Genomic DNA, 27348 nt, shown 5'->3' with positions numbered 1-27348 from the left:
GAGGAAAAAGATGAGAGAGAGAGAGAGAGAGAGAGAGAGAGAGAGAGAGAGGCGATCGACGACGACGACGATGCATGCATGGGCAGCGGCAGGAGGCCCGCCTGAGCTAGATAGCTCCGGGCGACATGACTAGTCGCCGGCGAGGGAAAGCACAAAAGAGAAGCATCCGAGAGGTTGACGAGGCATCGTTGTGGTAACAGTGCTGCAAAAACCACGCAGGTGGCATAGCTAAACAGCGTAGCACACTGCACACACGCACACACACCTCTCTTTCTCTCGCTGCTGCTCGTAGCATGCATGCAGCAAAATAAACTCAGCGGCGAAAGATAGCAACAGTAAGTCACGAGGGAGTAGCCAGACACTGCTAGCAGCTAGCAGCTGAGTATACTACACGTACTACTCATGCATCATGCAGACAGAGACACAGGGAGAGATGAGAGAGAGAGACTACATACGAGCGACAGTGTCTCTCTCTCTCCAGCTCTTTTTCACTCTCTTAACATGCACGAGACACTATGAAACAGTGGTAGAGCTTTGGGCACAGATAAAGACCACACGACACAGGTACAAGAAATGACCATGACACACCGTACAAACCCTCTCTCTCTCTAACTCGATCGGCACCTCTACATATCTGCAGGGCCGCGCGTACGATGGTATCAAGGTATAGTACGAGAGGACCTTAGCTACCTTTGACACATGCGATTAACCAACAACAAGTTCAAACACAACTAGTCTAGCTACTTGTACGTACGTACGTCGACCTTAGCATACTAATGCATTGCCATGCAAAAATTGCAGACGCAAAGCATCACGTATACGTACGTACGTCGACGACGACGACTCATGAAATATTGCAGCTAATTAGAAGGTACTACTAGTATATAGCTACTGAAATCTATAGCTAAAAAGACGGCGGCTAAGCAGAGATGATGAGCAAGCTAGCTAGCTAAAACCTTCATAATAAGAAGGTCGAACGATCGGTGTAGTAGTCGTACGTAGTACTACTAGATCGACCGAATGAAGAAGCAAGCAAGCCTAGCTAGACGACGACCATGTCGCTGGGTTCTCCTCCGGCACCGCCGCCGTTTCCGACGTTGTCGTCAAAAGCGTGCAGGTCTGCGTCGTCGTGGTCGTCGTCGTCCTCCTCGTCGTCCTCGACGGCGACGGACTCGACGATGTGCGGCGCGTGCCCTCCGCCGAAGGAGCGGACGTGGTCCTTGAGCGACCGCTTGTGCTTGAAGTCGGAGCCGCAGACGCAGAACCAGAGCTTGCCGCAGTTCTTCTCGTGCGTGCGCCAGTCGCCGCGCACGGCGAAGCGCTTGCCGCAGCGGCGGCACGCGTACGGCCGCGCGCCGTGCTTGCGGCGGTAGTGCGTCTGCAGCGTGCGGAAGTCCTTGAGCGGCCGCGCCCGCGGGTGCTCGATGTTGTTCCGGCAGCCCTCCGCGCAGCAGTAGCACGGCAGCCGCATCAGCGACGCCGGCGGCGCCGTGCCCACCGTGATGGCGCCGCGCAGGGACTCGGACCCCTTCCGGTACTGCGAACCGTGGCCCCACATGTGCATCTGCTTGAAATGCATGCATAGAGTTATTATGTTGCATTGCATCATGCAAATCTATCACAAAATTAACCATACACACACACATGTGTATTAATTAGCTAGGGCAACGTCGTCGTAGCTAGTAGTTAGTTACCTGCATGTTGTTGAAGCGGTTGAAGGTCTTGTTGCAGACGGCGCAGGAGAACTGCGTGGAGCCGACCAGGATCTCGGCGGCGGAGGGGATCCAGTACTGGCTGGGCACCTGGCTCCCGCCGGGCGTCACGGTCGTCACCGTCGACGGTGCGGCCGGGGCAGCGAAGCCACCGGCGGCGGCACCACAGGAAGCAGCGGTGTTGCTGCACGGCGGGGCTATGGACAGTGAGATGCTCACGTCGGGCTCCTGCTGCTGGTGCTCGTGGAACAGGAAGCTACTGTGGCTGCTGCTGCTGCTCCCTCCGCCGCAGCCGCCATTGTAATGGCTTTGGTGGGTAGTGAGCCAAGGGTAAGAAGCGGCGGCGGCCATGGAGGTGGTGGTGGTGGTGGTGGCGCAGATTGGGGGAGACGAGCACGCCGAGGAAGCAGCGGCGATGCCATGGTGTTGGCCGGGAGGCCAGAGGGAGAGGAGCAGCATGGACTGATCGTCCTCCTCCTCGCCATGGCCGTGGCCGTGCTTGGTGGGCGCAACGGCGGCGGTGTGGTGCTGGTACGGGTGAGTGTACGGGTGCATGGCTCTGTAGCTGTGCATGACGACCAAGAAATTCAGTGAAGAAGGCTTGAGGGGATGGGAGGGGAGCAACAAGTGTTGGAGGAAGAGAGGGCTAGCTCTAGAGAGAGCTGGTGTGATTGGTGGTGGTGGTGCCGTGGTCTGCTGATGGGGGAGAGAGAGCTAGCTAGGCTCTGCTTTATATAGCTAGCTAGCTACTGAAGAAGCCAGAGAGAGAGGTATTGAATGATTGGTAGTGTAGTAGTGGGGTGAGGCCGTAGGGGGTGCTTGCACGTGCAACGACATAGGTACGTTAAGTACATACCCTACCATACATCTAGGGTTATTAGCTTTCCAACTTTGTGATACATACATGGAGTTATTAGAATCAACTTCTTGTCTGTATATATCCATGAAACAACAAAACTCTTCCACAAGCAATCTTACGTATACAGAGGTTGCAGCAATATTTATTTTTTTGGATGAGCATTTAGTTTACTTATGCGTTTTTGCTATATTTTAGGTGTCTGGTTTTGTTCATTATTGTTTAGGAAACATGTAATTTTTTCATTGTTTGAATATAGAAAAAATGTGAATGGTCTCTTATGAGTTGTCCTTTTGATTGTACTGTACTAGTTAGTGTTTAAGAGAGTTTTGCCTGAAAATTCAAGCACTTGAGAGATAGAAACTCCCTTTTTTTTTCTTATGCAATGCATCCCTACCTATGTGTATATTGAGATAAATTCACTTTTTTTACTGTGCATGCTCTCCCAAATATCAACAGTAGGAGGTTTCCAAGCATTTTTTAGACAAAATAAGACCACCTTGCCCCCCTCACTAATTAGAATAAAGGGAGTAATTTTGTTGATATTTTCGTTAGTTACTGGATGTTTATTTTGGTGATGCCGAGTTTAAAACAAATCTCAATGTTCCTTAGCAAAAAAGATAGAGAGAGCAGAGAGGGTGGAGGACCAAAAATACTTTATTTGTGGTATAAATTTTGAACTCTGAATCCCTTATATATCAGGACGCAGGGAGTACATATTATATTTGTCCATCCACTTCACCGTCCTGAGCTGAGTGCACATATGCACCTGCCATTAATTAATAAAAAACATGGATAACCTTGGGTGTATGTATGTGACAATGTACTTAGTCTTTGTTCATTGTTACATCATAAAACACAAATACTTCTATATATAAACGCCCCGGCCCCCCTTTTGGGGGAAAAAAGGCCCTTTCCCAACCCTAAATTTAGGGTTTTTTGTTTTTTCAAATTTTCGGGGAGGAAAGAAAATAATTTTTTTTTTTTTGACCCCTGTTCCCCTGGGGGGGGGGGCGGGTACCCAGGGGGGGGGGGCCCCCCCCCCCCAGGGAAGGGGGTTTTTTTCCGGGGGGTGGGGGTTTGGGGCCTTTGGGGGGGGGGGGGGAAAATGGCCCCCCATATCCCCCCTAGGGGGGGGGTTTTTTGGGGGGGAAGGGGGGCAGGGGGGGCCCCCCCAAAAAGGGGGGGGGGGGGGCCCCCTGGGGGCCCCGGCCCCCCCCCCCCTCTAAAAGGGGGGGGGGCCCCCGGGGCCCCCGTTTCCGGGGGGGTTGGGGCCCGTTGGGCTTGGGGATTGCCCCCCCCCCCCCCCCCCCCCCCCCCCCCTTCTCTCTCTCTCTCTCGCTCGGCATGCACAATGCAGTCGGCATCGGCACGGCACGCAGATGCCTTTTCTTTTTCAATGTTTCACCTCCCCTTTTCCTGCCTGCATTATTTCGATCGCTCCACAACGTACGTACTGGTACTGCCTAGTAGCAGAAATTACCATGTTACGTGCGCCAGCCAGAGGGAACGAACGAGCTAGTAACTAATATACGTATATATATATCCGGATAAAAAGAATTGTAGTGTGTGTGCACTGTTCGATGGTCGCGTACTGCTGTACAAATGATTCGTAGAGTCGTCGGTCAGAACTAATATGCATGTGTCTCTAGAAATCATCATTTTTTTTAGAGATGAGTATCCGACAGATTTCTAGAAATGGGCCATATCTAGAATCATTTTTAGAGATAGTTTTTTTAGTGCCGCATCTAGTAAAGAATGTTAACGCACATGAAAATCGTTTCTAGCGTAGTGTAGATCATGCTTGCTGTGGGTAGCTTGTCCCACGTGCTACCATATATATATAACACATGGGCTGTATAAACGGACCAGAACCAATATACTCTCTGAGCACTAATAGGTCCTACACTACATAGTTTCCATGGGCAGGTTGCCCCTAGTATAGGAAGTGATATCTCCTTTTTTTTTCAACTAGTGATATACAAAGAGTAGACGCCAAAAAAAAGAGTGCAGTGTGAGCCCAAGTTCAGGAACTGTCGATGGAGATCTTTTCCACTGGCAGATATCCTAAACCAACCACACCAGCTACAAATATGAACATTTGTTCTAATTTTCGACTTAACCTACCACTAATAAAGATATGGATTTACACTGGCAGTAACTTACATCTCACCGAGAAGGAAAGATCCACTTTGTAGAGGGGAACCCCTTTGTTAACACCCTGTGAAACAAATTTTCTATTGTGTGAGTATATATGCATCCGTGTGTATATATCTCTCTATATATATACCTCGTCTTTTTCTGGGAGAATATCTTTCTTGTGAGATGGCGCATTATTGTTGGGAGAAGGCGTGAAAGCGACAAATATCACGAGAGCGGTGTTGATATTTATTTATATAGACAAGATTACTCACACAGATAGATTTTCACCCATACACTGTGTGTCAGAGTGTGTGACAGAGAGAGAGAGCGCAGTGTTTTTATATATTGCCACACACATAATCTATAATAGATGTCGATATACATATATATATATATATATATATATATATATATATATATATATATATATATATATATATATATTAGCCAGCTACAAAATAAGTTATTATGTAGCCACCTTCATTTAAGATAATTTTATATACTAATTTATGATAATATCAATACATATTTACAATAGTTGAGTTATTATAACACATGGAGATATTTACCATAACGTTACAGTAAACCACTTAGTATGGAGTTACTATAATCTCGTAAATTAACATAGTAATTATCGTAACTTAAAGTGGCTACAGAATAAGTTATTTTGTAGCTACCTACAGAGTAATAGTTCTACCTATTTCAAACACCAAATCCTTTTTTCTAGTGTCAGCATAACTCTTTTGTCAAGATTGTGCAACTTTAAGGTTCTGTCTCACTGTTTGTACTTGCTTTTCTGCCTGTTTCGAAACTTCTGGCCCAAAAACTGACTTTTCCCTATTTGATTCCAAAACAACGGTGTTCTTATTTTCTGCCATATAACACTTCAAATAGTGTCATCTTGAGACTTTTCTAGTATTTGTTACTATACAAGAATTTAGCATAAGGCCAACTCTTATCCCAGCTTGTCCCATAATGTAGAGCAAAAGCTCTCAACATATCTTCCAATATTTGATTTGTTCCCTCAATCTGTCTGTTTGAGTGTGGATGATAAGCTAAGCTAAAGTCCAACTTCGTATCCATAGAGTCATGCGGTTTCTACCAGAGATGACATGTAAACTATGTACCTCTATTAGAAACAATCTTCTTTGGTACCCCATGCAGACATACTATTCTTTCCATATATAGTTCTGGCAATTTTGTGCTCGAGTTGTCTTGACAGGAATGAAATGTGTCACTTTGGTCGAGTACATCCGTGTCGACGTCGAGCTCCAGGATCCCCAAGACCTCCAGCATGGTATGCGTCTGGCCCGGGCATACGAGCATCGCAATGCCGTCCTACTTCCCGCCTTATCGGCCCCCCAACGCCCGGTGCGACGCGCTCCAGCAGCCTTGTCGGTGCTAGCATCGACCAATGGCTCACCCTCCTCTGCACCGACGCCTCCGATGTCTGCGGTGCGGCCCTTCAAGCGTCTCACACCCGAGGAGATGGCAGAACGGCGCAAGCTCAGCCTCTGCTACAACTGCGATGAGCAGTTCGTCCGAAGGCACTATCTGGAGGTGCCCGATTATATCATGGAGGAGCCCGACGAGCCGGACGAAGACTCCCCGACCGAGCAGCCATCGTTCGACCAGGAGAAGCCGGTGATCTCACTGTCCGCGGTAACGGGCATTTGGGCGTGCGACAGCATGCAACTACGTGTAACAATCGGCGCCCACAACTTCACGGCACTACTTGACTCGGGGTCGACACACAACTTCATCAATCCTGATGCCGCTAGCTACGCAGGCCTTCAGTTCAACGACAGCAATGGCGCCCATGTCATCATCGCAAACGGTGACCGCGTCGCGTGTCAGGGCCTCACCCGCGGCGTTCCACTCCTCATCGACAATGAACACTTCACGGTGGACTGTTTCTCTATCCTGTTGGCGCCCTACCACATGGTCCTAGGCCTCACGTGGCTGCGTGCCTTGGGACCTATACTTTGGGACTTCACAACGCTTTGGATGGCGTTCACTCTCTTGGGCCGCCGGGTGGTGTGGACGGGTGTGGGTGCGCCGTGCACGACACCATCCATGGCCCTGTCTACAGCCAACCTCTACACCGATGGGGCTAAACACGCCCTCCTAGAGCAGCTCCTGGATGCTTACCAGGAAGTGTTCGTTGAGCCTGAGGGGCTGCCCTGGCTAGAGCCTGCGATCATCGGATTCATCTGAAGGCTGGCATGGAGCCCCTAGCGGTGCGGCCATACCGTTACCCGCAACTGTAGAAAGACGAGCTAGAACGACATGTGATGTGATGCTCCATGGACTCCTAGACAAGCTGCATGGCGCAAAGTTCTTCACCAAGTTGGAGTTCCGCTCGAGATATCACTAGGTTCGTGTTCACCCAGCAGATGTCCACAAGACGGCGTTTTGCATGCATCATGGCCACTTCGAGTTCTTGGTCATGCCGTTCGGCTTGTCCAACGCGCTGCCAATTTTTCAGGCGCTTATGAGCTCCGTTCTCAAGCCATTCCTTCACTGCTGCGTGCTCGTCTTCTTCGACGACATCGTCATCTATAGTTCCTCGTGGACAGAGCATCTGCAACACCTGCGCGTCATCCTCATCACTATTTGTGCTCATCGCCTCCACCTCAAGTGGTCCAAGTGCTCCTTCACCACTGCTGCTGTCCACTACCTCGGCCACGTCATCACGGCCAAGGGCGTGACCATGGACACCGCCAAGGTGGTAGCCATGCAGTCTTAGCCATGACCATGCACGGCGCGCGGCCTCCGTGGTTTCCTCAGACTGGCCAGCTATTACCGATGTTTCATCAAGGATTATGGCGTCATTGCAGCGCCCTTGACGCAGCTGCTCCGCAAGGACGCATTCCAGTGGTCGGAGGCGGCGAACATGGCTTTCTCCGCCCTCAAGGCTGCTCTCACTTTGGCGCCAGTTCTACACCTACCTGACTTCACAGCCACTTCCATCGTTGATTGCGATGCCTCGGTCTCAGGCTTTGGGGCAGTGCTGCACCAAGATAGTGCGCTGATTGCCTTCTTCAGCTAGCCATTCGCTGCCCGTCATCTTAAGGTGGTGGCCTACGAGCGTGAGCTTATCGGCCTTGTGCAGGCAGTGCGGCATTAGAGGCCCTATCTGTGGGGGCAGGCGTTCGTTGTCCGGACAATTCATTACGCCCTCAAGTTTATATTGGATCAGCGGTTATCTACGATTCCTCAACATCATTGGTTTAGCAAACTATATGGGTATGATTTCAGGGTCGAGTTTCGTCCAGGCCGATCCAACATCGTCACTGATGCTCTCTCCAGGTGGGACGGCGAAGAGCCGCTGCTGGCTGCGCTTCCAGATAAGCCTAGGCATTCGGGTTACCCGATTTTTTCGGATCGGGTAATTCAAAATTTGGGTACCCGATAATTCGGTTTCGGGTTCGGGTATTCCCGATTTACCCGAATTTTCAAAAAACAACACACTATACAAATTTTCAATAGCAATTTATATATAATTTCAGCAGCAATTTATATAGAATTTCTATAGCATTTTGTAGAGAATAATATATTACTATCACTTGTTCAAACAAAGAGAATTATGTTCTAATAAATTGATAAGTTCTAATATTTCACTAACAACACATGATAAATACAAAGATATAGACAAATATTTGGGTAATTCAGGTAGTTCGGGTACCGGGGGATATTACCCGAATTAGCCAAACTAATTTCGGGTACTCAAAATCATTATCCGAATTTAGGATCGGGTACCTTGGGTTCGGGTAATTCGGGTCCGGGTAATTCGGGTATGGGTAATGGATATCGGGTAATTTGCCCAGGCTTACTTCTAGACCCGGTAGTGGCTTGCTACGCAGCTGTTTCAGTCCCCACCTTTCGGCTCTTTGTTGAGCTGCGCCGCGAGGTGGAGGCTGATGTTGTCCTCTATGCCCGACGCGATGCGGTGGCGGTCGGGGTGCATGGTGAGGCCTAGACTATTCAGGAGGGGCTCATGCTCCACAAGGGGCGTGTCTTCGTTCCTGCCTCGTCCGGCCTGCTTGAAGATGTTCTCCAGCTCGCACACACAGGAGGCCACGAGGGTGTGCAGAAGACCTTGCTCCAGCTTCGTTTGGAGTTTTTCATCGAGCACGACCGCTGTATTGTAGGGGACTACGTGCGGTCTTGTGCGGTGTGCCAGCAGAACAAGACTGAAACGCTCCACCCTGCTGGCCTGCTGCAACCTTTGTCGGTGCCCTCGTGCATTTGGGCAGACATCTCCCTAGATTTCATCGAAGCCGTGCCAAAGGTCCATGGCAAAAGTGTTTTGCTGACCGTGGTTGAGAGGTTCTCCAAGTTCGCCCATTTCATTCCTTTGGGTCATCCCTACATGGCTTCTTTGGTCACACGTGCCTTCTTCTAGGAGATAGTGCGTCTCTATGGCATTCTAGAGTCCATTGTTAGTGATCGTGACCCAGTGTTTACCGGTCACGTATAGCGGGATTTGTTTCGACATGCAAGGGTGAAAATTGTGCATGAGCACCGCTCTTCACCGTCAGACGGATGGGCAGTCAGAGGCTGTGAACAAGACGATTACAATGTACCTCCGTTGTTTGACTAGTGGCCGTCCCTGTGATTTGCTCGACTGGTTGCCATGGGCTGAGTTCTGCTACAACTTAGCGTATCACACGGCATTGCAGACATCGCCATTCCAAGTGGTTTATGGCAGACCACCACCGGACTTGCTGCCGTACACCTCAGGGCATGCCCGCACTGAGGTGGTTGATGCTCTCCTGACCAGCCGCGATGAGTTCTTGGAAGAGGTTCGCGGTCAGCTCCTCCAGGCACAGCAGTACGCTCGGTGCTTCTACGATGCTCATCACCGTGCCCTGGAGTTCGCTGTTGGGGATTGGGTCCTGCTACGTTTGCTCCATCGCCATACACAGTCCCTGGTTCCTGGTGGATGCAGCAAGTTGGGACCCAAGTATGTTGGCCGTTTCCAAGTGCTTGAACGCATTGGTGAGGTGTGAAGGGTCGAGATGGCGGACTAGAGGGGGGGGGGTGAATAGTTCTTTCTAAAATTTATTACGCCGGCTATCCGAAACAAATGCGGAATTAAAACTATCGGTCTAGCCAAGACTGCACCCCTCTATCTAAGTTCTCTAGCACCTTGAAAAGATCCTAAACAAGCAAGCAAGGTGTTACCTTAGCAAGAGCTCACCTAACCAAATCTAGGAGCAAGGTCATACAAACCTATGCCACTAGTACTTTGCAAGACTGGGGAGCTCCTACACAACTAGTAAGCAAAAGCACAAAGCTTCTAAGCTCACTAGCAATGCTCAATAACAAGGCAACCAATGCCAAATTAGAGAGTGCAAATTACTTAGCTACACAAACTAAGCAATGTGAATAACAAGGTTACACAAACCAAAGTAGTCACGCAAGGGAACTACTTCTAGCTACACAAGCAAGAAGGTAACTAGCAAGCTACACAAGCTAACTAATTACAAGAGCAACTACACAAGCACAAGTATATGAATGTAAGAACAAGCTTGTGTTAGGGATTTGCAAACCAATGGGAAGAATAATGTTGACACAATGATTTTCTCCCGAGGTTCATGTTGATGGTCCTTAAGTACTAAATTTAACCATCAACTAAACATGGAAAAGGATCAATATGCACCAAACATCTAGAATTAGGGTTTTATCTGACAGAATTCCATGAGCTTTGGTGTTTATCTATTTCTGCAGGGGGTTATCAGAAAATATGGAGAGAAGGCCCACATGTCATGTTTACAACGAGATAATTACGTGCCGTGCAATTTTCCTCAATCTAGAAGAGTCCAGAAGCCACGGGAACGAATGGGAGACCGAACGGGCTCAGGGGCAAGGCGCCTGCCCTCCCCCCTTGGGCGCCCGCCCAGGCCTCGGGGCCAATCAGAACCAAACTCTTGGATCGTGCTCCACTGACCTAAAGGATCAAGAAAAACCGTGCGATCAATGTCGGTTTGATCCGACGACCCAAACTCACTTGAAAGGACTATATAATCAAGGCCTCTCCACCCCTGGGTGAAAGGTCCTAATATGGCTAGAGGGGGGTGAATAGCCTATTTAAAAATCTACAAACTCACTAGAGCAAGAGGTTAGTAAATAACAAAGCGAAGCTTTTTGCTCTAGCCCTAATGGGGTGTTTGCAAGCCACCTATCCAACAATTCTAGTTGATACAATCACTAGGCACACAAGAGCTATGTCACTACTTTACACTAGAAAGCTACCTATAGTTTCTACACAAGTAAGTAAGCTACTCTAGTTTGCGGGAATGTAAAAGAGATGGTTTGAACTTTATACCGCCGCGTAGAGGATGAACCAATCACCAATATAAACAATCAAGCACCGGGAGAATGCCAATCAAACACAATTGAGACACTGATTTTTCTCCCGAGGTTCACGTGCTTGCCGACACGCTACGTCCCCGTTGTGTCGACCAACACTTGGTGGTTCGGTGGCTAAGAGGTGTAGCACGAACCTCGTCCTCACTAGGACACCACAAGAACCTACCCACAAGTGAGGTAACTCAATGACACGAGCAATCCACTAGAGTTACCTTTCGGCTCTCCGCCGGGGAAGGTACAAGACCCCTCACAATCACCGGGAGATGGCCACGAACAATCACCAACTCGTGCCAATCCTCCTCCACTGCTCCAAGCCGTCTAGGTGGCGGCAACCACCAAGAGTAACAAGAAAACCGCAGCTAGAACAATCCCCAAGTGCCACTAGATGCAATCACTCAAGCAAATGCACTTGGAATCACTCCCAAACTCACAAAGATGTATAATCTATGAAGGAGATGAGTGGGAGGTGTTTGCTTAGGCTCACAAGGATGTTATGTATGCTAGAATGCCAAGAGAGTGAGCCCCAAGCCAGCCAAACACGAATATATAGCCCCTCAAACAAATAGAGCCGTTGGCTCTTTCACTGGGCAAACTGCGGGGTCACCGGACGCTCTTAAAGGGGCACCGGATGCTCAACACCAGCGTCCGGTGCTCCAACGTCAGCCACGTGTCACGCTCGTGTCAGAATCTAACGGTCACCTGCAGTGCACCGGACGCTGAGCAAGTGAGCACCGGACAGTCCGGTGCACACCGGACTCATGCGCAGAGAGCTTTGCAAACTTGCAGGGTCACCGGACGCAAGCCACCGGACGCACCCTTAGCGTCCGGTGCTCACCGGACCCATGCGCAGAGAGGGTCGCAAAACGCCCGCACACCGGACGCTAACCACCGGACGCTCAAGCCAGCGTCCGGTGCCTATCGTCCGGTGCCTTACCCTAGCTGGGCCAGGCACTGTCTACACCGGACGCTCAGACGCAGCATCCGGTGCTCCAGAAGCCAGCGTCCGGTGAGTGTTTTCTCAGCGAGAAACACCCCCGCGACTTCTCCAAATATCCCACCGGCGCAATAGAAAATATGCACTTCATTTTCTCGAAAAGCGCCGAATCCCGCCTCGCAAGCTCGGCGGGAGGGAGAGAGGACCCCATCCTCTCTCTACCTTTCAAACTCCACCTCCTTCTCAAAGTGTGCCAACACCACAAAGTGTAAGCCAACTTGTGCACGTGTGTTAGCATTTTCACAACCATTTTCTTCGAAGGAGTTAAGTTAGCTCACTAGGTTCTAAATGCATGCACATGAACAATGACACCTAGTGGCACTCGATAACCGCTTAGCCAAAGAATTCCCCTCTTTATAGTACGGCTATCTATCCTAAATGTGATCACACCCTCTATGGTGTCTTGATCACCAAAACGAAAACCCTAAGCAATACCTTTGCCTTGATCTCCATAGGTTTTGTTTTTCTATTTCTTCTTTTCCAAGTTGAGCACTTGATCATCTTGTGGTCATCACCATCATCACCATGATCATCACTTGCTCCAACACTTGGCATGTACCAACCTCATTAAGTCTACACACACTTAGTATAGAGGTTAGCATAAGGGTTTCATCAATTATCCAAAACCAAACTAGGGCTTTCAATCTCCCCCTTTTTGGTAATTGATGACAACCCTTTTTACAAAGATTTTCAATAAAATTTTCTTGGATTCATGTTGCTTGCCCAAGCATTTTACCATGTGCAAAGGTTATGGACAAGTTTCATAAACCCAAATTGGTAGCAATTGCTCCCCCTACATATGTGCTAAGAGTTTGGATTTGAAAGCTTGCACATATGCTTGAATAGGAAAAATAGGAGTCAATTTCTACCAAATGATGCTAAGGTATAAATAATGGACCTTTGAAGCGTGATACCAATCGGAGTTGCCAATATACACCATCCTTAGCACCATTAGTAACTAGACATTCACAAAAACTAGAACACTCCGTGAGATCAACATTATAAACAAGGTTCTAGAGGTTCTAGTGCCACTTGTGAAACAACTAAAAGTCTAGTTACACTACCTATGCATGCTAGTTCTTCATTTCATCAATCAAACCTATAACTAGCATACACCACACAAGCAAGGTATCGGAGAGAAAGCTTCTAAAGCTAATGCAAATGCAAGCAACCATATGTGATGCACATTCAAAATGCAACATACAAGTTTATGAGCTTGCTCCCCCTACTTGTGTGCTTCAAAATTTTAATTAATCCCCTTCTTTTATCATGTTACTCCCCTATCTTAAATCTTTGGGAAATTTTCTCCCCCTTTGTCATCAAAGACCACAAAAGGTGAGCTCAAATTTTAGATAAGTTTGTGTGAAACCATATGAAGTGAGATCATTTTACCAAATTGGTTCAATCTAGATTACTTGCCTAAGATATTTAACTCGGTTTGATCCAAGGACAAGCTTCTTCACACCTCCAAATAAGGGTTATCTTGTGCCATGTTGAGTTAAACACTTATAGCTCATATTCTAGATCAAACACTAGGATTGCAAGCCCACAAACATGTCATATGCTACCACTAGATCAAGTCAAGCATAGAAGCAATAGTGGTACCATACAAGCATCAAATTCATTTGATTTTCATGAATGAGACTAAGACACGTAAGGAATGACTAGATGCACTTAGCAAGTCCTTAGCATAGCATGGATGACATGCCAAACAATTTTACCTTGCTTTGCTCGAAGGAGAGGCATGTCATAAAGTGGGGGTGCATCAACACATATTTGAGAAGTCAAGTATGTTCAATTCATTCCTTAGCTTGCAAAACCTCTTCTCATCAAGTGGCTTGGTGAATATATCGGCAAGTTGATCATCGGTGCCTATACTTTCAATGCAAATGTCCCCTTTTTGTTGGTGATCTCTTATGAAATGATGGCGGACATCTATATGCTTTGTTCTTGAGTGTTGAACCGGATTGTTGGTGAGCTTCACTGCACTTTCATTGTCACATAGCAATGGCACTTCTTTGAAATTGATTCCAAAATCCTTCAATGTTGCCTTCATCCATAGGATTTGTGCACAACAACTACCGGCCGCAATGTACTCCGCTTCGGCGGTTGATAGTGCAACACTATTTTGCTTCTTGGATGACCATGAGACAAGTGATCTTCCCAATAGTTGACATGTGCCCGATGTGCTTCTTCTTTCAACTTTGCATCCCGCATAGTCCGAATCGGAATATCCAACAAGTTCAAACTTTGCACCTTTGGGATACCACAAACCAACATTTTGTGTATGCTTCAAGTACCTCAATATTCTCTTTGTTGCTTTCAAATGACTTTCTCTTGGTGAGGCTTGGAATCTTGCACACATACATACACTAAACATGACATCCGGTCTTGATGCGGTCACATAGAGTAGGCTTCCAATCATAGACCGATACAGCTTTTGATCCACCATATTTCCACTTGTATCACCATCTAAGCTTCCATTTGTTCCCATTGGAGTGCTAATTGACTTTGCATCATCCATACCAAACTTCTTGAGCATGTCTTTTATATACTTGCCTTGACTCACAAATGTGCCATTCTTCAATTGCTTGATTTGAAGACCAAGGAAGTAACTAAGCTCTCCAATCATTGACATCTCAAACTCTTTAGCCATCATGTTGCCAAACTCTTCACAAAATTCTTGATTGGTTGATCCAAATATGATATCATCAACATAGATTTGCAACACAAACAAGTCTTTGCCAATCTTCTTGGTGAAGAGGGTGGTGTCAACCTTGCCCATCTTGAAACCTTTAGAGAGTAAGAAATCTCTCAATCTCTCATACCATGCTCTTGGTGCTTGTTTCAAACCATACAATGCCTTTCTTAGCTTGTAAACATGGTTGGGTTTCTTGTCATCTTCAAAACCGGGAGGTTGCTCAACATAAACTTCTTCATTGATATAACCATTGAGAAATGCACTCTTGACATCCATCTGGTATAGCTTGATGTTATGAGCACAAGCATAGGCCAACAAGATCCTAATTGCTTCCAATCTTGCAACCGGGGCATATGTTTCACCAAAGTCAAGACCTTCAACTTGAGTATAGCCTTGTGCTACCAATCTTGCTTTGTTTCTAACAACTATCCCATCTTGATCTTGTTTGTTGCGAAAGACCCATCTAGTGCCAATGACATTATGATCACTAGGCCTCTCAACTAATTCCCATACTTGATTTCTCTTGAAATTGTTAAGCTCTTCATGCATAGCATTGACCCAATCAACATCTCTCAATGCTTCATCAATCTTCTTTGGCTCAATGTGAGACACAAAGGAGAAATGCTCACAAAATGATGCCAGTCTTGATCTAGTTTGCACTCCTCTTTGAATATCACCAATAATATGATCCAATGGATGATCTCTTGCAATATTTGTTGGTTGGAGTATTTGCACTTGATTGCTTGCACTTGGTTGATCATGAGATGATGTACTAGCTTGTTGATCATGCACTTGTGTACCACTTGTACTAGCTTGATTTTGATCATGAGAACCACTAGCTTGCACATTAGAGGTAGGAAGCACTTGATCTTTGTCATCTTCAACATTAATCACCTCTCTAGGCCTTAAATCACCAATATCCATATTTTTCATTGCATCGGCCAATTGAGTGCCTCTCACATCATCTAGATTCTCATCTTCTTCTTGAGAGCCATTGGTTTCGTCAAACTCAACATCATGCACCTCCTCAAGAGTACCACTAGCCAAATTCCAAACTCTATAAGCTTTGCTACTAGTTGAGTAACCAAGTAAGAATCCTTCATCACATTTCTTCTCAAATTTACTCAATCTAGTGCCTTTCTTCAATATGTAGCATTTGCAACCAAAAACCCGAAAGTATGCAATGTTGGGCTTTCTTCCATTCAAGAGCTCATATGGAGTCTTCTCCATCATTGGGTGACAATAAAGTCGGTTGCTATAGTAGCAAGCCGTGTTGATTGCTTCGGCCCAAAAAGAATGACTAACATTGTATTCACTCAACATTGATCTTGCCATGTCAATTAAGGTTCTATTCTTCCTCTCAACAAGACCATTTGATTGTGGAGTGTACTTGGCCGAGAATTGATGCCTAATGCCAAATTCATCACAAAGCTCATCAACTCTTGTATTCTTGAATTCACTTCCATTGTCACTTCTCACTTTCTTGATGGTTGTTTCAAACTCATTGTGTATTCTCTTGATAAATGATTTGAAGGTTGCAAAAGCATCACTCTTGTCACTAAGAAAGAATACCCATGTATATCTTGTGAGATCATCCACTATCACAAATCCATATTTGTTTCCACCAATGCTTGTGTATGTGGTTGGTCCAAATAAGTCCATGTGCAACAACTCAAATGCCTTGCATGTACTCATGATGCTCTTCTTTGGATGAGTGTTGCCAACTTGCTTTCCGGCTTGACATGCACTACAAAGCTTGTCTTTCTCAAATGTGACATCTTTCAAGCCTCTAACAAGATCATGCTTGAGTAACTTGTTCAATTGTTTCATTCCAACATGACCAAGCCTTCTATGCCATAACCAACCCATGCTAGATTTAGTGAGCAAGCATGTTGACAATTGAGCTTCACTAGCATTGAAATCAACCAAGTATAGATTCTCATATCTAAAGCCTTTGAATATCAAGTTATAGCCATCTACACTTATGATCTCTACATCATCAACTCCAAATATGCATTTGAAACCAAGATCACAAAGTTGAGCTACGGATAGCAAGTTGAAGTTCAAGCTCTCTACTAGTAGCACATTGGAAATGCTCAAGTCATTGGATATAGCAATTTTACCAAGCCCTTTGACCTTGCCTTTGCCATTGTCACCAAATGTGATACTATCAACACCATTGTCATCATTTGCATTGATTGAATTGAACATTCTTGAATCACCGGTCATATGTTGTGTGCACCCACTATCAAGCACCCAATGCCTTCCTCCGGCTTTATAGTTTACCTACAAAACAAATCAATGTTTCTTAGGTACCCATACTTGTTTGGGTCCTTGGAGGTTAGTGACTAAGCTTTTTGGTACCCAAATGGCCTTCTTCCTTGGACCCACAATTGGTGTACCAACAAACTTAGCATGCATACCCTTCTCACCCTTGGTAAGCACATAACAAGAATCAAAAGGAATGTAAGACACGTTAGCATTTTTCTTGTTCTTGTTAATTTTGTTGCAATTATGCTCTAGGTGCCCAACTTGCTTGCATTTGTTGCAATATCGACCATTGCTCTTCACAAAGCTAGGCTTGTGAGTTGCAAAGGCTTTCTTACCCTTCTTGGGGGTATAGCCTAATCCCTCTTTGTTGAGAGAAAACCTTTGGCTACCCAAGCACTTTAGCAAGCGGGCCTCACCACCATAGGCTTTGCCTAGGGCGTGAGTGAGCTCATCCACCTCTCTCTTGAGAGTCTCATTCTCAACCTTTAGTGAGGTATCACAAGTGACACTAACACTAGAAGTAGAGGTAGAGTTGATGGTGGTGGATGAAGACCTACATGAAGAGTTAGTGGCAACAACAATAGGTGAGTTGGGTGATTCTTTAATTAAGTCACATGTTGTGCCCACATCACATGATACAACAACCTTTTCCTTGTTCTCTTCTAACAACAAGGAGTGAGCTTTCTCAAGCTTGGTGTGAGCCTTGCCAAGCTTCTCATGGGCTTCCACTAGCCTCTCATGATTAGCATTGAGCTCATCAAAGGATTGCTCAAGAGCTTTTAACTTCTTGGCCAATTCTTTGCACTTCTTGTTTTTAGATTGAATGAGAGAATCGGCTTGTTCTAACATGTCCATGAGTTGTTCATTAGTGAATTCATTTTCATCATCACTATCACTATCATGTTCATGTTCACTTTCACTTTCACTCTCATCATATTGTACCTTGTGGCCCTTGGCCATGAAGCATGAAGGAGTGTCGAAGAGTGATGGCTTGTTGTTGATAGCAATGCTTGCAAGCGCCTTCTTCTTTGATGCCTTGTCATCATCACTAGAATCATCATCCGAAGAAGCATCACTATCCCATGTCACAACATAGGATCCACCCTTCTTCTTCTTCTTGAAGACCATCTTCTTTTCTTTCTTTTCTTTCTTCTCCTTCTTGTTCTTCTTCTCATGCTCATCATGATCACTATTGTATGGACAATCCGCCACAATATGATCGGGACTCTTGCACTTGTAGCATAGCCTCACATATTCCTTGTTCTTGGAGTTGTCCCTTCTCTTTCTTGTGTGATAGCCCTTCTTCTTCATCATCTTGCCAAACTTGCGGACGAAGAGTGCTAGTGCTTCATCATCACTATCATCATTGGAGCACTCCTCATCGCTTGATTCTTCCTTCTTGGCTTTGCCCTTGTTCTTGCTCTTGGATGAAGAGCTAGCTTTGAATGCTACACTCTTCTTCTTCTTGTCATCATCATCCTTCTTCATGACCTCATCATCATCATTGTCATTGTATTGATCTTCGGTCATGACATCTCCAAGTACCTCATTGGGAGATACACCGGTCAATCCACCTCTAAAGATGATTGTTCTCAATGTCTTGAACCTCTTGGGCAAGCACATCAAGAACTTGTGAATGAAGTCCTCATCCTTCACTTTCTCACCAAGGCCCTTGAGATCATTTATGATGACTTGGAGCCTATAGAACATCTCCGGTATGGACTCATCATCCTTCATCTTAAAGTTTGAAAGCTTGTCCTTCAGCATATACAACTTGGCACTTTTTACCGTTGTAGTGCCCTCATATGTTTCTTCAAGCCTTGTCCACACTTCACTAGCCTTCTCAAGATCTTTGACTTGTTCAAATACCTTTGAATCAATGCCATTGTATATTGTGTTGAGAGCCATAGTATTGCATTGCTTGTTTGCTCTCTCATTGTCGGTGGGGTTAGCCGGATCAAGAATCACAAAGTCATTTTCGGTGACTTCCCACACTCTATCATTTATTGATCCAAGATACATTTTCATCTTTCTCTTCCAATAGTCAAAAGAGCTTGTGCCATCAAAGAACGGTGGTTTGCCCCCAACATGGTTGAACACTATTTGAGCCATAATTTGAGCACCGAGGTTGTTAAGCCTTCACAAACGGTGACCACCGCTCCGATACCACTTGAAAGGTCCTAATATGGCTAGAGGGGGGGTGAATAGCCTATTTAAAAATCTACAAACTCACTAGAGCAAGAGGTTAGTAAATAACAAAGCGAAGCTTTTTGCTCTAGCCCTAATGGGGTGTTTGCAAGCCACCTATCCAACAATTCTAGTTGATACAATCACTAGGCACACAAGAGCTATGTCACTACTTTACACTAGAAAGCTACCTATAGTTTCTACACAAGTAAGTAAGCTACTCTAGTTTGCGGGAATGTAAAAGAGATGGTTTGAACTTTATACCGCCGCGTAGAGGATGAACCAATCACCAATATAAACAATCAAGCACCGGGAGAATGCCAATCAAACACAATTGAGACACTGATTTTTCTCCCGAGGTTCACGTGCTTGCCGACACGCTACGTCCCCGTTGTGTCGACCAACACTTGGTGGTTCGGTGGCTAAGAGGTGTAGCACGAACCTCGTCCTCACTAGGACACCACAAGAACCTACCCACAAGTGAGGTAACTCAATGACACGAGCAATCCACTAGAGTTACCTTTCGGCTCTCCGCCGGGGAAGGTACAAGACCCCTCACAATCACCGGGAGATGGCCACGAACAATCACCAACTCGTGCCAATCCTCCTCCACTGCTCCAAGCCGTCTAGGTGGCGGCAACCACCAAGAGTAACAAGAAAACCGCAGCTAGAACAATCCCCAAGTGCCACTAGATGCAATCACTCAAGCAAATGCACTTGGAATCACTCCCAAACTCACAAAGATGTATAATCTATGAAGGAGATGAGTGGGAGGTGTTTGCTTAGGCTCACAAGGATGTTATGTATGCTAGAATGCCAAGAGAGTGAGCCCCAAGCCAGCCAAACACGAATATATAGCCCCTCAAACAAATAGAGCCGTTGGCTCTTTCACTGGGCAAACTGCGGGGTCACCGGACGCTCTTAAAGGGGCACCGGATGCTCAACACCAGCGTCCGGTGCTCCAACGTCAGCCACGTGTCACGCTCGTGTCAGAATCTAACGGTCACCTGCAGTGCACCGGACGCTGAGCAAGTGAGCACCGGACAGTCCGGTGCACACCGGACTCATGCGCAGAGAGCTTTGCAAACTTGCAGGGTCACCGGACGCAAGCCACCGGACGCACCCTTAGCGTCCGGTGCTCACCGGACCCATGCGCAGAGAGGGTCGCAAAACGCCCGCACACCGGACGCTAACCACCGGACGCTCAAGCCAGCGTCCGGTGCCTATCGTCCGGTGCCTTACCCTAGCTGGGCCAGGCACTGTCTACACCGGACGCTCAGACGCAGCATCCGGTGCTCCAGAAGCCAGCGTCCGGTGAGTGTTTTCTCAGCGAGAAACACCCCCGCGACTTCTCCAAATATCCCACCGGCGCAATAGAAAATATGCACTTCATTTTCTCGAAAAGCGCCGAATCCCGCCTCGCAAGCTCGGCGGGAGGGAGAGAGGACCCCATCCTCTCTCTACCTTTCAAACTCCACCTCCTTCTCAAAGTGTGCCAACACCACAAAGTGTAAGCCAACTTGTGCACGTGTGTTAGCATTTTCACAACCATTTTCTTCGAAGGAGTTAAGTTAGCTCACTAGGTTCTAAATGCATGCACATGAACAATGACACCTAGTGGCACTCGATAACCGCTTAGCCAAAGAATTCCCCTCTTTATAGTACGGCTATCTATCCTAAATGTGATCACACCCTCTATGGTGTCTTGATCACCAAAACGAAAACCCTAAGCAATACCTTTGCCTTGATCTCCATAGGTTTTGTTTTTCTATTTCTTCTTTTCCAAGTTGAGCACTTGATCATCTTGTGGTCATCACCATCATCACCATGATCATCACTTGCTCCAACACTTGGCATGTACCAACCTCATTAAGTCTACACACACTTAGTATAGAGGTTAGCATAAGGGTTTCATCAATTATCCAAAACCAAACTAGGGCTTTCACTGGGGAAGAGAAGAGAAGAGGAGAAATCATTATCAGAGGTACCCATCAAAGTTAGGGTTTAGACTTCTCTCCCGCAGAGAATTAGAATTAGCTACTCCCTAATCCTTCAAGTTTAGAGGATTGATTAGATAGCAATTAGAGAAGTAGAGCACTACGCTCTGGATTTGGATCTTCGTTAATAAAGATTGGTATTATCTCATATCTTTCTCTAATACTTTGTTCTAAGTCTCTATTTATTATGCTCTTAGTTTGCTCTAGTTCTATATTTGATATAGTTATGATTGATAATGAGTTTATGTATAAGTTTGCAAAGCGCTTAGCTCTTGACACGTGGGAGTTAAGTGGTAGATCATATGTAGGCGTGGTGCTTAGATATTATTTACCTGCAAATGTATCCTCTTAGCTGGGTTGTGTGGTAGTTCGCGATAGTGACAACTTCGTTGATTCTTATATAGTCCACCCTCCGTTGATAGGACAGGCAGAATTTGTATTGCGGAGTAAGTCTTGCGATGCTCTGATTTACTTTAGCAATGTTCCTTATACATGAATGAAGAGTCTTTTATGCTATATATGATCTTGTAGATAACTAGAGTAGATTGTGACTTAGTAGATAGTAGATAACTTAGAATCCATTCTCTAGCTAATCCGACGTCACCTTACATATATGAGGAGTAGTCTATTTTCTAATCGCTGTGTTATTTACCCATAAACTTATAATTCATTATCATTATCTTTATGGTTTACCCCCTGCCAAAGTAAGTGACCGTGTGACGAGTTCCTCATTAGTAATCATGTTCTTGCAAGTTTATCTCTAGTTTATGCCTTGATAGATTTATCTTTATTTCATTTAATCCTTTTTGTCCTGAGCAAAATTATAAATAACGATACCTAGAATACTTACCTGGTGAAATGCTACAATGAGGAGTTTTATCAGTGCGCTTGCAGATAGAATAGATTATTTTCTAGAGAGCCTCCATATTTATAAATACCTTTGTACACTTTGGCACCATGCTGGGGATGACAACCTAGTATCTAAGTGGTGTTAGCTAGTGTCAACAGTTCACTTGGTTGCCACCAAGCTACGTCCCTGTTGAGACAAGCTCCAAGGTTGCCGCCGGTCCTCTTGCTAGTGGTGACCCGCAAGTCACACTCTCCCACGTGGAGTGCTTACCACAAGCTCTAGCACTTGACCCAGCTGGACCACTTGTCGCTCTTCATGTCTCGCTCAACTAGAGTTGCTCTTCGCGATCCCTGCAGGGTGAGCACCGTACCCCTCATAATCTTTTCTCTAGAGCACTGCACAATCTCCTTGCGTGCTTCAATGGAGTCACAAGCCACCAAGTCGTCTAGGAGGTGGCAACCTCCAAGAGTAACAAGCACCATCGGCTTGCAATACGAACACCTAGTGCCACTCGATGCAATCTTTCAATGCAACACACTAGAATCGCTCACTCATACAATTAGATGATCACTATCTAGCATATGTGAGTTAGAGGCTTTACTAGCACTCCCCAAGCATGGACACTAAGTCCTAGGGGTGCTCAGCGCCAGCCAAGGCCGGCCACCACTTCTATTTATAGCCCCAAGGGCAAAACTAGCTGTTGCTCCTTCACTGGGCAAAGGTCATGCACACCGGACCCAGTGCAGGGAGCCACCAGACGCTAGAATAGTGCGTCCGGTGCTCCAGAAACAGCCATGTGTCACTAGCCATTTGAACTCGACCGTTGCCGCCAACGGCTAGCATGCCCTTGCGCCTGACACAGCACCACCGGACGCTCTGCTGGTCCACACCGGACGCGTCCGGTGCACAACGGACCCATGCGCAGAGAGCACCGCAAACTTGTAGGGTCACCGGACGTGAGCCACCGGACGCACCCTGAGTGTCCGGTTGAAAGGTCCAAATGGCTAGAGGGGGGGGGGTGAATAGCCTATTTAAATTTTCTACAAACTTCAACTAGACAAGTTGATTAGTAAAACAAAAGGCAAAGCTATTCTAGCACTAGCACAACTAAGCTATGCAAGCCACCTATACAAGTCTAGTACAAGGCTAAACACTAAAGCACAACAACAAGAGAAAGCTAGTTACACTCCTAAACAAGAAGACTAAACTAAACAAGCTAAACAACTAGCAAGGTATACAAGTAAGTAAAGGAGTGGAGAGTGATTGTTATACCAACGTTGTAGAGTAGAGATATAACCAACCAATCACTCACAATCACAAGAGAATCCTCGGCAAGAGATGACACAAGATTTTTTACCGAGGTTCACTTGCTTCCCGGCAAGCTACTCCTCGTTGTGGCGATACACCCACTTGATGGATCACGAGCTAATTGGCAATCCAAAGCCAAACCCTCAGCGGGTGCCGCACATCCACTCACAAGATGGGGATCCTCCAAGCCACGAGCAATCCACTAGAGTAGCCAATTGCGATCTCCCGCGGGGAAAGCTCAAGAACCCCTCACAAGTCACTTGGTGAGGCTCGAAACAATCTCCAATCACGAGCTCAACACCACCGCTGCTCCAAGCCATCTAGGGCGTCGGGAAACACCCAAGAGTAACAAGAAATCCGCAGCAAACTCAAGAATCAAGTGCCACTAAATGCAACTCTCAAAGCAATGCACTTGAATCTCACTCAATCTCACTAGGATTAGCAATCAAGCAAGGAGATGAGTGGAGGGAGTGTTCTCTAGCTCAAAAGTATGTCTCAAGTAATCAAAAGTGCAAGAGATGAGCTCCCAAAGCCGGCCACCAACTATTTATAAGCCCCTCACAAAAACTAGCCGTTGGCTGTTTTCACTGGGCTGAAAACGGGGGCACCGGACGCTACTAAGTGATCACCGGACGCTCGACCCCAAGCGTCCGGTGCTCAGGGATAGGTTAGGTGTCCTCTTTGAAACCCGCATGTCAGATCCTAACGGTCACCTGCGGATCACCGGACGCTCTGCAGGTCCACACCGGACGCGTCCGGTGCACACCGGACTCATGCGCAGAGAGTTTGTCAAACTCGCGACCTCACCGGACGCTGGGCACCGGATGGTCCGGTGCTCACCGGATTCGTGCGCAGAGAGGGTTGCAAAAACCCTTCACACCGGACGCTAACCACCGGACGCTCTCAGGGTGCGTCCGGTGCTCAACCCTAGCAGGGTCAAGCGCATCAGACTCTAAGGCCAGCGTCCGGTGCCTTCGCACTCAGCGTCCGGTGAGTGTTTCTCAGCGAAAAACACTCCCACGACTTCTCCAAATTTCCCACCGGCGCAATAGAAAATATACACTTATTTTTCTCAAAAGCGCCGAATCCCACCTCGCAAGCTCGGCGGGAGGGAGAGAGGAACCCACACCCCTCTCAACCCTAGGAACTCCACCTCCTTTGTAAATGTGCTAACACCAACAAGTGTCCACCACCAAAGTGCAAGTGTGTTAGCTTTTCATAAACATTTTCACCAAAGGAGTTAAGTTAGCACTTTACTAGATCCTAATGCATATGCTCAAGATGTAGACCTAGTAGCACTTGATTCGAGAGATGACCGTGATTTCCCCTCTTGATAGTCGGCTATCTATCCTAAACCCGATCAATCACTTCTCTACTCATCTTAGACCGGCAAAAGTAAAACCCTATGTTTATACCTTTGCCTTGATAACTTTGCTCCTCGTCTATCACCATGATCTCCACTTCATGCTTCATCCCTTTGTGATCATGTGGCCACCTTTCCATGCCACCATGCACCTTCATCACATGTGTTGCTATGCCTAACTCAAATCACTTAAACACAAGGCATTAGCAACTTGGTGTCATTAATTACCAAAACCAAACTTGGGCTTTCAATCTCCCCCTTTTTGGTAATTGATGACAACCATCACAAAGATATGAAATGAAATCATAATGAACTTGAATTGCTTGTCCAAAGCATTTTAATCATGAGACAAGGTTGGACAAACATTTCAATTTCGGTTTTGGTAGTATTAGCTCCCCCTACATATGTGCTTCCATGAGTTTGGTTCAAGTTTGCACATATGCATAAATTAGAGTTTTGGGAGATTTATTACTACCAAAATGATGCTAAGGTATATAGAATGGACCTTTGAAGCGTGATACCAATCGGAGTTGCCAATATACCATCCTTAGCACCAATGTAGCTAGACATACATCAAAAACTCAAGATATCTCGTGAGATCACATTATATGTCTAGATACCACAAGAAAAATAAAACTCTATGCTAGAATTCAAAGCATCATTCAAGTTCTACTTCTAGCAAGCACCAATCAAACAAGAGTAGTGAAAACAAATTTTGCAATGCAACACCTCATTATGTTAGTGCACATACAAATGCAACAAAAGGTTCATGAGCTTGCTCCCCCTATTTGTGTGCTCAAGTTTTAATTTTTCAAAAGTTATCTCTCCCCCTTAAGCACTTTTCTCCCCCTTTATGATTTTATCTTTGTTTCTCTCCCCCTTTGTCATCAATGACCACAAAGGTTCAAATTTTAGTGAGAATTAAGTCAATCAATTTGAGGGTCAAATTATGGTTCAATCTAGATCACTTGCCTAGAATATGTAATTCGGTTTGATCCAAGGACAAGCTTTTTCACACCTCATGAAGTATAAGGGTTATCTTGACCATGTTGAATTACACATCATAAGCTCATATTCTAGATTCAACACTACGCTTGCAAGCTCACAGACATGTCATATGCTACCACTAGATCAATCAAACATAGAAGCAATAGTGGTACCATACATACATCAAACCCTTTTGATTTTCATGAATGATCCTATTTGTCATGCAAACATGTCTATATGTTCTAATCATGTCCTTAGCAAAGTATGAATGCTATGTCAATCAACTTTACCTTGATTTGTTGGAGGAGAGGCATGTCATATATAAATGTGGGGGTGCACTCATCTCAAGTTGGAGAAGTCAAGTATGTTCAATTCATTCCTCAACTTGCAAAATCTCTTCTCATCAAGTGGCTTTGTGAAAATGTCGGCTAGTTGATCTTCGGTGCCAATGCTTTCAATGCTAATATCACCCTTTTGTTGATGGTCTCTTATGAAATGGTGCCTTATGTCAATGTGCTTGGTTCTTGAATGTTGAACCAGATTTTGTGTCATCTTGATTGCACTCTCATTGTCACATAGCAAAGGCACATTCTTGAATTTGATTCCAAAGTCATTCAAGGTAGCTTTCATCCAAAGCAATTGTGCACAACAACTACCGGCACTAATGTATTCGGCCTCAGCGGTTGATAGTGCAACACTATTTTGTTTCTTTGATGACCATGAAACTAGAGACCTTCCTAGCAATTGATAAGTGCCACTTGTGCTCATTCTATCAATTTTGCATCCACCATAGTCGGAGTCCGAATAACCAATCAACTCAAAGTTAGACCCCTTGGGATACCATAATCCAACATCATGAGTGCCCTTAAGATACCTCAATATTCTTTTGGTTGCCTTCAAGTGACTTTCTCTAGGTGAAGCTTGGTATCTTGCACATTTGCACACACTAAACATTACATCCGGCCTTGATGCGGTGACATAGAGCAAACTTCCAATCATGGATCGATATAACTTTTGATCTACCATGTTGCCACTTGCATCACTACCTAATTGATCATTTGTGCCCATAGGTGTGCTCATTGGTTTAGCTTCTAGCAACCCAAACTTCTTGATCATGTCCTTGATGTACTTGCCTTGACTCACAAAAGTGCCGTCTTTCATTTGTTTTATTTGAAGTCCAAGGAAGTAACTAAGCTCTCCAATCATGGACATCTCAAACTCATTTGCCATCATTTCTCCAAACTCTTCACAAAAATCTTGATTGGCTGATCCAAAAATGATATCATCAACATAGATTTGCAACACAAACAAGTCATTGCCTAGCTTCTTGGTGAAGAGAGTAGTGTCAACCTTTCCCATCTTGAACCCTATAGAGAGAAGGAAATCTCTCAATCTCTCATACCATGCTCTAGGTGCTTGCTTCAAACCATACAATGCCTTCTTGAGCTTGTACACATGGTTGGGTTTCTTGTCATCTTCAAAACCGGGAGGTTGTTCAACATAAACCAACTCATTGATGTATCCATTGAGAAATGCACTCTTCACATCCATTTGATAGAGCTTGATGTTGTGGGCACAAGCATAGGCTAATAATATTCTAAT

General features: G+C 45.8%; 1 protein-coding gene across 1 annotated transcript; it reads right to left on the bottom strand.

Moving 5' to 3' along the window:
• On the bottom strand, positions 706 to 2400 carry LOC8064680 (zinc finger protein WIP6). Its single transcript, XM_002459969.2, has 2 exons — positions 1695 to 2400; positions 706 to 1564 (listed from the first exon to the last, which is right to left on the bottom strand). Exons 1-2 carry the CDS (start codon positions 2283 to 2285, stop codon positions 1043 to 1045), a joined length of 1113 nt encoding a protein of 370 aa, XP_002460014.1. The 5' UTR covers positions 2286 to 2400; the 3' UTR covers positions 706 to 1042.

This window comes from Sorghum bicolor, chromosome 2 (assembly GCF_000003195.3).
Source record: "Sorghum bicolor cultivar BTx623 chromosome 2, Sorghum_bicolor_NCBIv3, whole genome shotgun sequence".
Taxonomy (NCBI): Eukaryota; Viridiplantae; Streptophyta; class Magnoliopsida; order Poales; family Poaceae; genus Sorghum; species Sorghum bicolor.
Note: the sequence above shows the minus strand (reverse complement) of the source record. Positions and strands in the feature narration are given on the sequence as shown.

Excerpts from the sequence above, each read along its gene's own strand:
- LOC8064680 (XM_002459969.2), bottom strand. The coding sequence starts at position 2,285 with ATGCACAGCTACAGAGCCATGCACCCGTACACTCACCCGTACCAGCAC. Across the intron at positions 1,565-1,694 it reads ACCGCTTCAACAACATGCAG|ATGCACATGTGGGGCCACGG; the intron begins GTAACTAACTAC and ends CATTTCAAGCAG.